Source organism: Chiloscyllium plagiosum, chromosome 40, assembly GCF_004010195.1.
Source record: "Chiloscyllium plagiosum isolate BGI_BamShark_2017 chromosome 40, ASM401019v2, whole genome shotgun sequence".
Classification (NCBI taxonomy): Eukaryota; Metazoa; Chordata; class Chondrichthyes; order Orectolobiformes; family Hemiscylliidae; genus Chiloscyllium; species Chiloscyllium plagiosum.
Window position 1 is genome coordinate 17,328,293 of NC_057749.1, and position 12,375 is coordinate 17,340,667.

A 12,375-nucleotide genomic window follows, 5' to 3' on the forward strand; every position below is an offset into this window, starting at 1 on the left:
GCTCTCCAGGTCAGTGTCGATGTTTTTCTCTGTGCAAACTCCTTCCCTCGACATGTCCCTCTCAGAGAGTTCTCACTCGCAGCCTATATCCCTTGGTCTTTTGGCAGTTCATCCCCAACTGTTCAATTTTTTTCTGATTTTATACCCCAAAGCATCTGATGATTTCGTTGGTGTAAATGTTGTCAAAATACTGAATTCAAACTTGATTGGAGTTTGCTATTTTGGGGCATAATTTAAACTGGCTGAATTTGAATTTGTTTTGTAATCTCCAAGCAACTCAGCTAATCTAGCTGCTCAACCAAATGTTACATTGTTACCTCATTCAGAACACTTGGTGCTGTATCAGATAGTTCTGCTAGCTTTTAACTCTCTGAAAGATAAAGTACCCCTTACACCTTTGTAACACCTTGTATAGGTGGCCCGTTTCCCCACACAGGTTGCACCTGTTCGACTCTTTGCAGACCATAGTCAGGTGGCCCTCTTGTTTGCAGTCCGAGAGGGTCACTTGCAGTCTGCCACCATGTGTCCTGACTTCCCACAGGTTTGGCACACTCTAGACTACCCCACCTAAGTCAGGTAGCCTGAGCTCCTTCTGATTGCGAAGCTCAAGGCCAGGTGGAGAATGCTGTCAGTGGTGTCCACCTTCAGGGTCACCTTGACCATTCATTTGCTGGTCCAGGTTCTGAAGGAGTCTACTACATTTGGTGCTGCCTCCTTCAGGCTGTATGTATCTTCCCAGGAAGGTCAGGACATTTGCAGGGACGCGAGGGTTGTACATGTGGATTGTAATATCCAGCTCCTCTGCAGGGAGAACAAACAATGGTGCCACAGACAGACAGAATGGAGAGGAGACCCTTGCCTCCTTTCCCCTTAAATACCTTCAGGGCAGGAGACATTCACATTGCTTCATGTTCCTGAAAGTTGTGTTGAAGTAGCCCCCACTGGGGAAATCCTGCAGGCAGAAAATAGCTGCTGCTTGGAACCTGCAGCAGTCCAGGACGACTGTCTTCATGAAGAAGGCCTGGATGAACCAGCGATCCTTCCTCCACCTTCATCATAGTCATTCTAACTGTATTGTGAATTCCTGGCCTTGGCCTTGGTGTGCAGGCACTAGCAGAGGCCATGGCTCTGGTTGACTGGTGGTCACTGAATTGGTGTTAGGTCGCAGCCGTCGCGTAAGGATTCACCAATTTCAGCTCAGCTCAGCTCAACCAATGATCTTCCAAGTTCTGCTCACATTCCAGCAATGATCTGGTAATTTTCCAGTGATGAAGGTTCTCACCTCAGACCCTAGATCAAGGTGTCTCCTCCAGGTGAGTATCGAAGCAATGATCTATCCTGAGATGGATGAGTTGAGATCCAGTCTAGCACTTTTCTGGTTTTTCTAGGTAAGGAACATAGTATTGGGTGTATCCAAATTATTTAGATTGACTATGCCTTTTTTGACTGTGTCTTTAAAATATATTGATTTGGAGTCCAGCTTACAAGATTTTAATATACTTACCTCATGAAATTGTAAATCTAGGCTGCAGCCGAGATACATTTGTAGCGTTAATGCAAATCGATACATCGGTTACATTGCTTTCAAGAAAAAATGGTGTCACTCAAGTTGTCCTGTTGTGATTGACGTTGGGATATCACCGAAACCCAAGTTTCAAAAATAGTTTTTTGCATGATCAACCAATATCCCTGTTGGTGCTTTTCCCATTTCTGAGAGAGGGAGCAGGTAATTCTCTGTTCTCAAGCTTTGGTTGTATTATGATTCTGATGATGCGTCATTCATGTATGTGTTACTGCTGAACCTAAAGGATGTGTCATTTCAAGTCAAAATATTTTTTCTCATGTCTGATTTACTCATTTCAGGACATTATTGTATATGGATTCTTTCTCCCTGAGCAGTAGTGATGGCAGAAAAAATGTTGCCCATCACAGTGGAACCTTGTCCCTTCTCCATCCATATTTTGCATATTTTTCTCCTCATTATCCTGGAGCACTGAAGCTAATTTTATATCTTCAAAAGCTGGCCAAGCTGCAAGTAGCTACCTAGTACCATTTCAGTCTGGAACCTTGCTAGTTACTGTGTGGATTTGGTCACTGAGATATCAAGGAACTTGTGTGGATGCATTTTAAAAAAATAAGTCATCTGTTAGTATAATTTTGGAAAGCATCATTGTAACCCATATGCTACACTTGGTTTTATATTCACAAATTTCCCACAATTTGAAATATTTTGATCTTTATAATGTGCTGGTCTTAAGGGTATGAGATCCATGCAGACATCCAAGCATTGTCAAGACGTGTTGTAACTAAGATAGTTACCAGCGTGACTAGATACTGCTCAGCATGAGCTTAGATTGTCAATGTGCCAGTAAAGCTTCATCTTTTGTGGACATTTTCAGCAATGTGATAATTGGTGTATGCTACAAGGGTTATTCACAGACGATGGTGGGTATTCATGTGACAATTCAACTCTTCAGTTTTCGGTGGATACCGATGCTAACTGTAACGCAGACCACATTGAGAGTTCTTGTGACAAATCCTTCTGAGGGCAAAAGCCACTCCAGGGCACAGCAATGTGTTGGCTTTCAGTATTGCATTGAATATCTTTTCAGACATGAATTCCTTTTCACACGGTCGTAAGTTTTTATTTTCCTACCTTGCTATCATGGCTTGAAGTAAGTTAACTGTTCTGCTTATGACTAATAGAATGCAGGAGTAAGTAGTTGATGTCATCTACAAGGTACTCCTGTGCACTATTCACCGTATAAATTTTCCTCACCAAACTGACACCTTAAGTTATATTTAATAGTTTGTATGTTATTAATTGAAAACCCAGAAATGTATTCCTATGGGCAAAAATGTGTCCACTGTCTACAATGCACATGTCGTGAGTGTGATAGATTATGGTCCACTTATTGAGTGCGGCTCCAGCAACATTCAGAAAACTTGACACAGGCCAGGACAAAGTAGCCTGCTTGATTGACTTCCTATTTGCCATCCTAAGTATTCACTCCTTTCACCTGTGCGCATTACAGCAGTGTGAACCATCTACCAAATGCATTGCATCAACCCACTAAGGCTTCTTTGGTAGCGCATTTTCAAACCCAGAATCTCTATTGTTGAGAAAGACAAAGGCAGCAGATACATGCAAACACCGCCATCTGCAAGTTCCTGTCCAAGCCAGATTTGGAACAATATCGCCATCCCTTCAGTGTTCCTGGCACCAAATCCTGTCACTCACTGCTAATAGAACTGTGAGTAAACCTGCAATCCAAAGACAGCAGCAGTTCCAAGGTGGCAGCTCATCACCACCTTTTCCAAGGCATTAGAAATGAACAATAAATGCTGGCTTAGTCAGCCATTCTCACATACCATAAATAAATTTTTTAAAAAGCTATTTCAATTCTTTGATGTTTATTGCTTTGTTAAAATACTTACTTTGCTTAATATATTGTCGGTGAGCACACGGGTATTAATTGCTAGCATTGTTTGGATACATAATTTAATTAGGCATGCACCTCGGCAAAGATGGTCATATTCTTTTCCAATATTTCTCTTCATTCTTATCCAAAAGTTCTTTTAAAACAAAATCAAGAACCCTGCACTGATTCACTAAGATGAAAACTTCCTTTTTCAGAATCATAAAATTTAATTTCTTAATTGATTGTTAATTAATAGAATTTCTGATTTTTACTTTTGGGTGAGAGTGTGTTGTGTGCCCTTCAATGGGTGTCCAAATTATCATTGAGGATGTGGGGAGAGGAACAGTGCCAGGTTATGTTTAGAGCTGAACTAATTAACTGACCCATATTTTAATACACTAATTATATTCATCTGTTAGTGACAGAGACACGTACAGAGGTTGTAAAGGTTTTTCTCTTTTAATGCTCCAAAGCAATGCCTCGAATTTACAATTCCTTTACCTTTGTCTTCATGTGGCCTTCACCCTTCCTACTTTCTCCAGTCCAGTGACTCTCTGTTCCTCCACTTCTGAAGCCACCTTGTTCACCTCCAGTATTCTTCAATACAAGTATAAAAGGAGAATGCTGGACAAACTCAGCGGGTTGGACACCATCTGTGGAAAGAAAAATGTGGTTAATATTTTGTGTCTGCTATAACTCTTAAGAACTCTTGAAGTTCAGTGGTCTTTTTGATTATCACACTACTTCTGATTATTCAAGCATTTTGAGGGATCTTCATAAAATAAGACTTTGCTTTCTTTTGAGTAGCCCCCCCCCCCCAAAAGCCAGACTGCATTAGCATGAGGAGTTGGAACAGAGGAGGAAAGGGCTGAAGCAGCACGTGGGATTGGTTGTCAGTTTTAAGACCACAAAGCTCTTAGACAAAGTTGAGGGACTCTGTGCATGTGCTAACCTCTGTATGCATGGAATGTGGTGATGGCAGCAGCTTGTGTGCAGAGAAACCACGAAGCTTTTACGACCAGTTGACATGGCTAACATCATTTCCACTTGTGCCGGTGGAGTTTTACCAGCCATTTTGACTTTTGCGAAATTACACCAAATTTTAAAGCAAGATGTTTTGTCCGCTCACATAAGGGGCCCTTGTTGATATAACCAAAGGCTTGGTCAAAGAGCTATATTTTAGTGAGCAAAAGGCAGTGAAGTGGTTTAGATAGGGAATTCTCAAGCTTAGTACCTGATCAGCTGAACGTAGGCACCAAAGGTGAAGGCATTAAAATCAGGGAAACTGGCGATGTCAGGATTAGATGACCATAGATATCTTGGAGTGTTGTGGGATGGGAGGAGGCTGCAGAGATATGGAAGTGGGAGATCATGGAGTGATTTGAATGGAAGGATGGTCAGGTTAAAACCAAGATATTACCTAATTCTGAGCCACTGTAGACCAGCAACTACTTTGTGATAGATGAACAGGACTTGATTTGAGTTGGGGCATGAACAGCAGAATCTTGGATGTCCTCCAGTTTATGAAAAGAATGTGTAAAGTCAACCTGGAACATGTTGGATTCGTCAAATCTGGAGACAGTGAAGACATGGATAAAAGTTTAGGCAGCAAATGAGCAGAGACAGGAATGGAGTATGGTGTTGTCATGTTGATGGAGACAGGTGGTCTGAGTGGTGCTAACATAGGCTTGGAAGTTAACCTTGAAGTCATATGTCACACCAGGGTTGTAATTGATCTGAAAATGTGTTGCTGGAAAAGCGCAGCAGGTCAGGCAGCATCCAAAGAGCAGGAGAATCGACGTTTCGGGCATAAGCCATTCCTGAAGAAGGGCTCTGATGTCGAGCTGGCTGTCATCATGTGAAAACGAACTTTTCAGTTGGTGTTGCTGAGACGCAACATATAGATGGAAAAACAGAAGGTACCTATGGATAGATCATTACCAGAGATTACGATGCAGGAACAAGAAGAGAAACTATTGTAGGTATTTGTAACTAAAGTTAAATAATAATGGAATCTGCTGAATGGAGCTATGCTAAATTGAATGGCCATGGAGAGGCATTGGAGAAGAATGGTGTGGTCAAGACTTCGGACAGATTGAGAAGGGCAAGGCAGATCAGGTCACCTTCACTCATGAGAGAAAATCTTGCATTTATGTAACATTTTTCATGAACATCAGATATGTCAAGGTGCTTTACAACCATTGAAGTACTTTGATATGTAGTCACTTGTCATGTCGGTAATCTGGATGCTAACTCCAATAAACAACAGTGTGATAATGATAATCTGCTTTATTTTCTGATGTTAATTTAGAGATAAACATTGGCTAGGGCACCAGGATTACTCATCTGTGTTTCTTTGAAATATGCTGGAGGACATGCTACAATCTCTGTCCACCCAATCCGCTAGATAGGGCCTTGGTTTGATGGCATTTCCAACAATGCTGTAATTTTGGCCTTCCTTCTGGTGCTTAAGTCTGGAATGGAACTTGAACTTAAATCTTGTTGACTCAGAGATGAATATGCTGCCAGCAGAGCTATGACTAGCACACTGCACCCTATCTAATATGCTATTTGAGTACTAACAGTTCTAGAAAAAATGGGCTTGGATTTGTTAGGAGCATAGCACAAGTGCTTTGGAGTTAGAACTGTGGTAGTAGTTTGTGAAGACTTTGATGGCTAATGGTTGTTTTCTTGGTTTGTTGACTAAGAATAGATGGTCACATGGTCTAATGACTTCGATGTGGATTGTAATGTTAGCAAAAGATTGTGTGTTTGAGTTCTACTGTGTTTGGGGTCCTGTGGCACAGTAGTAGTGTTTCCAGATCTGGACAAGATGGCCATATTCAAGTCCCCTCTGCCATGAAGATGTCCCATAACAAAATGCAATTTTTTATTTTAACAAGAATGATTTTGTCCTTAGCACTCCAAAACATTTTGAGATGGTCACTGTTCTATAAGAAATTGTAAGCATAATGAATGTGGGATGTTGAATATCTTTGGGGCAAGTGCTGAGTCCTATCTTTAAAGAAGGTATCTTGCCTTTCAAGTGTCACGTCATTGGAGCTGTGAGAAACATATTAAATAAAGCATGTAACCAGATCTTGTATGTAGTTTGCGGAGGTCAAGCAGGACTGAGCTTTATCTTTCAGCGTTGATGCTGTTGAAGCAAAGTAGTGGAGTATGTAAACTTGGCTGCATGAATATTCTCAAAGGGGTGGACATGAAAGATGGTTACTGCCAAAGCAGTCTTGCTGCACTGTGTGTGCACTTGCCCGGGATGTTTGTTTGTGGAATTTCAAATAGTTTAAAAGCTTTTATGCCATCTGTGACCCATACACTAATGGTGCTAAGCCAGTTACCAAGCTTGCCAGATTTTTAACCACAATCTTGGGGGAATGTAGCAGTATTAATTTATGTGAGTTTCCTTAAATGGTAAAGAACTATCACTGGAATTGTGTATTTCCTTACAAGCTTAATCTTTTCAACTGCTTAATTTATTGTTTTAAACATATTTCAACAAAGCTGCAATATAATAATTGTATTGTGCTATTAGGGAAAAGGCTATTTTAAATATGTATTTTTTTGAAATAAAGGATAAATATTTTTTGTCTGTGACTGACTAAATAAATTTGCTTATTAAATTTTTTTGTTTCCAAAAATTCCAGGAAATGCTGACAGAGTGTGGAAATGTTATAAATGCCTTTCATATTAATAACGCTGTGACCTGAGACTAGGAAAGAGTGCTTGCTGGAACACAAAAACACATTACGTAGCTGTTTTTCTTTGGCTGGAAATGGGCCAGTGTCACTTTGGCAAGCGGTTTGCAGTCCTTGAGGAATAAAACTGAATTTTAGATGAGGTCATATATGGGCAGCCTCCTTGTGATGCCCCTTTCTCTCTAGCTTCTCACTTGTTAAATGCTGTTTGCGTAGTTGAAAGGGGGCTATCATTGCTGTTGCCTCTGCCTGTAATATTTATACTTTCTTGCATGGCAGGGCAAGACTGAAGATAAGTTGAGTCAGGGGGGTGGGGACAGAAGTAGTGGTTAATGATGGTGTAAACTCCTGTTCCTGTATTATATTTTCATTGAATGCAAAATGATGGCATTTATAGAGCTTTTCATCATTGCAGATGACTCAATATTTTTATCTGAACAATGATAGCTCTTGTTTTGTTGGTAAATATTAAGAAGTGTGACAGTGCTGCTTTAACAAGGTTATGCTGTCCTTGGCTTTTTTTTTCAGAGAGGTTGTAAAAGTAGCGTTTCCGAAAGGTCTGCCTTGGATGGATTTTAGGGCCAATTTGGTTATAGCTCATAGATATTGCCTCAGGAAAGGGCTTTCAAGTTGGAAAAACAAACTTGTACACCTGCTTAAAACAGCCAGCAAAGTTAGACTCTGGGCTACCTTCTTGAAATGTTCTGAGGGGGTCTGGCATGGTCCTTAACAGAAGCAACACACAGCAATGAGATTACTGATTCAACTATCTGAGGTATTAATTGGGCAAATGTCAAAAATTTTTGAGAACCCATTGTGCATAGTGTTTTGTTTCCCTGACCTATACAAAAAACAGCTGGGACACGTTTAGCTTAATTAGTGACTTGAAACTGAAAGTTACTGACTGTGGTTTGAGAGTGCTGCAATATTAGTTGAGCCAGGGCTGTAAATAATACGCTAATTGATTTATCCTTTGAAACAAAAAGACAATACTTCAAAAGTAATGATAGAATCATAGAATTCTTACAATATGAAGCAGGTCATTCAGCCTTTGAGTCCACACCGACCTTCCTAAGAGCATACCACCCAGACCCATCTCCCTACCCTATTCCTGTAATCCTGCATTTCCCGTGGCTAATCCATCCACCCTGCACATTCCTGGACACTATAGGCATTTAATGTGGCTGGTCCACCTAACCTGCACATCGTTGGACTGTGGGAGGAAACTGGAGCACCCATAGGAAACCCATGCAGATACTGGGAGAAATATGTAACCTGAGGGTGGATTCGAACCTAGGTCCCTTATGCTGAAATGCTGACCTGAAAATGAAGCAGCATATGCTGAGGAGTGGATTGGCAGTTCTTCAAACAGTATATCGTAATCAGTCTTTGGGAAAGGAGGAGAGAGACTTCTCTGACCACACTAACACTGAGTTTAGTATTGAATCATTTTGCTAAGTTGCATACAGGTGAGCCAGGAAATGGGCGTTTCTAGTAATCCTGATACTATGATCCATCAATATTTGACTTTTCTCTGAGTCGTTCCATAAGTGAAACCATATTCTCTGCATTTGGACTGGCTGGAAATTAACATTTGTGTTAACATCAAATGTCTGGATTCCATGACACAGTCTGGGTATCAATTCATGTCAACCTCCACCAGAAATATTACGAAGAGAGATTTGATAGGCTGGAGTTGTTTACATGGAGCAGAGGAGACTGAGGGGGAACATGATTGAGATGTATAAAATTATAATGGATATAGACAAGGCAGACAGGAAGAAACTTTTGACTTTGGTGGATGGATCAATGACCCAGGGGTTCGGATTTAAGGTAAGGGGCAGAAGGTTTAGAAGGGATGTGAGGCAAGTTTTTTTTAAAACCAGATGGTGGTGGGAATCTGAAATCTTTAAGAGCAACACTTACCATGTATTTGGATGTGCACTCCTGATGCGAAGGCATACAAGGCTATGGGCCAAGTGCCGGAAAATGGGTTTAGAATAGTTAGGTGATTGTTTTTGACCAGCACAGATTTGATGAGCTGAGCGGCCTTTTTCTGTCTGGGAGATTTTTACGATTCTAAATACATAATAGAAAGGTCGAAGGAAAAGAGGGCAAGAAATATGTAGATATATTCCTTATCTGCATTTTGCTAGATCAGTAAGCTCCTTGTAGTTTCCTTTATATTGCTGATTTTGTGTTTTCTTTAACCTTAAATTTTTTGCCCTACAGGAGGAGTACAGGTCAGAAGGTATCAGTTGGCACAATATAGATCATACAGACAACAGTGGCTGTATTAATCTCATCAGCAAGAAACCCACAGGCTTACTGCACCTATTGGATGAGGAGTGCAAGTGAGTATTCAGAATAACCTGATGTAATGCACTATAGTTAATAGTGAGTGAGTTTGAAATATGGGTAGAACAGTATCAAATTCCTGTGTTCATCGTATAAAGGGGGATGGTCACTTGTTTAAATTAACTGGTTAATGTGTCTGTTAAAACAGTAAAGCAAATAATTTAGGAGAGTTTTGTTTGTGCATTATACCTGACTGTGATTTCAAGCATGACCTTTTAATGGTTGACGTCTAATATGTTGAAACCGTTTCAAGCCCATAATCTTAAGAACTCAGCGATTAAACCTTTATTGTTCTAACTTTTGATGCTACTCAGACCCTTAGTTGGAATACTTTACAATTACTTCCTGATAATAGCATCAAGGAAGACTAGAAATGGGCCAACAGCCAAATAATCTGGAGGCTGGCAGTGGGTTTTTGAACAGAAAGTGGACTGTTCCATGATTGGAATAGAAACATAGAAGGTAGGAGCAGGAGTGGGCCATTCAACTCCTCAAGCCTGCTCCACCATTCAATATGATCATGGCTGATCATTGAGCTCAATAGCATAATCCCATGCTCTACCCCATATCCCTTAGCACCTTTAGCCAGAAGAGCTATATTTACCTTGTCCTTTGGTAGTGAATTCCATGGGTTCACTGTCCTGTGGGTGAAGAAATTTCTCCTGATTTCATTCCTAAAAGGTTATTCCTCAGCTTTTAAACAATGACTGTGGCTGCCTCAAATGCAAAGTGTTTTTCTTAAGTGTGTAGGTTAATTTCAGTGCTGTTCCTGACTTTGTGAATCTTTTAATATACTTATTTTCCTTCACAATTGGCACATAGCTAAGTTATACATGTTTGTTATTAAGTGACTTTAATATAATTCTCTGTGAGGTGAGTTAATTAACATATAATTATTTTAGTTTAAGCCTACCAGAATTATTGTTTCTTTTACTTCTTGTTCCAAACTGATCACAAACATCATGATCTGGTGAATGTTTTTTAAACCAACCTTCTATTTGACATTTTAAAATGTGGAAAAGCACAGCAGGTCAGGCAGCATCCGAGGAGCAGTAAAATCAACGTTTCGGGCATAAACCCTTCATCTGGAAGGAGGGGTGGGGTGGTGGAGAAGGGAGCTGAGAGATAAATAAGAGGATGAGGGTGGAACTGGGCGGGGGGGGGGCAGGTAGCTGGGCAAGTGGGATCAAGAGGGTGATGCTGGGTTGGATCTGGGATGAGGTGGGGGAGGTCAGAATTGGAAACTAGTGAAGTCAACATTGATGCCATGTGGTCGAAGGGTCCCGAGGCAGAAGATGAGGTGTTCTTCTTCCAGTTGTTGAGTGGCTTGATTTTGGCCGTGGGAGAGGCCCAGGACTTGCATGTCCTTGGTGGAATGGGAGGGGGAGTTGAAGTGTTCAGTCACAGGGCAGTGGGGCTGTTGGTGTGTGTCCCAGAGATGTTCCCAGAAATGCTCCGCGATTTGGCGTCCTGTCTCCCCGATGTAGAGGAGATCACATCGAGAGCAACGGACACAGTAAATGAGGTGGGGAGATGTGCAGGAAAAGCTGTCAGATGTGAAAAGATCCTTTAGGCCCTTGGACAGAGGTGTGGGGGAGATGTCAGCACAGGTTTTCTCGATTCTTCTCGACTCTGACTGCCCAACATCTGCAGTCCTCACTTTCTATTTGACATTGTCCATTTTTAACATGTAATTCTTCTTGTACAGTGTTGACCCTGGAATTTCAGCGGTCTTAACTGGTGGGTTGGAATATTTGAAATTTCACTAGTTTGTCCATATGAATCATAAAAGTTACTCTGCACAGATCACAGATTATTCCCTCCAAGCTTAGGTTGCATTCAAAAGGAGCATTGTGCAGTGCTAAGGTATACTGGTGCATAAGAATACCATTAGCCATAGATCAATTCCTGATGAATTAGGAGCATCCATTACATGGTATGGAAGGAGAGTCATTTGAGGCCACTTTCAGGATAAGGGAATTGGACATAGTGGGTATGAGTGCAATGAACTGTTGTTCTAGCATTTAAATTAAAACTGATTTGATGTAACAGCAGCCAGAAGACTGTAATGCAGGATGAGAATTAGCTTACATTTCATTTTGTTTTTTCTTTGCTATATTGGTATCAATAACTAGCTAATCCTGGGTAATATGGTTGGAAATAAATAAGACTTAGATATATGGGGGCAAAGGGGTGCTGCCAATAGTTTGGATAAATCATTTTGGTTGTTTTTGAATCTGTCCAATAAACAATCATTTTTCTGATATCCATGATGGAGATTTGCAAAGATTAAGGCTCTCACTGCTCCCTGTTATTCCGTAGAACAGATAGTTTGTAAAGGAGTAACAACAGCTTTGACAAAGGGTCAGTTAGACTCGGATTGTCAGCTCTTTTCTCTCCTTACAGATGCTGCCAGACTTGCTGAGATTTTCCAGCATTTTCTCTTTTTTGGTTTCAGATTCCAGCATCCGCAGTAATTTGCTTTTAACCTGATAATTACAGCTTCTTATTCACATAGAGTATCAAATAGGATAGCCTGGTCAGTGCAGTGCAATTTAATCTGAGGTTTTATTTTATTTTGTGTAAATCAAGCACAAATTGGAACCAGAAAGTGACTGACATGTAATCCCTGATGAAAACAAAATTGAATTTTCATAACAGTAACATGATGTATAATAGCTGTAAATAATGGATATCTGTATGGCTGGTTGGTAGCATTTTCCTGCTCCAAGATGGACCTCTGACTCATTGGCCCACAGGATCAAATAGATGTTCAAGTGGAGAGGGTTATGATTATTATCACCATTGTTCCTGTCCAGGAGATGGTGAGCGATTGGTTTGAGATTGCTATAAGATCCTGGATCATGTTACTTAAGTAT

At 40.7% G+C, this 12,375-nt stretch overlaps 1 protein-coding gene across 1 annotated transcript in view; it reads left to right on the top strand.

Moving 5' to 3' along the window:
• myo9aa (myosin IXAa) overlaps positions 1 to 12,375 on the top strand; it is a 363,558-nt gene that overhangs the window by 213,720 nt on the left and 137,463 nt on the right. The window contains exon 12 of the mRNA XM_043680122.1: positions 9,371 to 9,492. Within this exon, the coding sequence (XP_043536057.1) occupies positions 9,371 to 9,492 (122 nt within the window). The remainder of the gene's footprint in view (positions 1 to 9,370; positions 9,493 to 12,375) is intronic.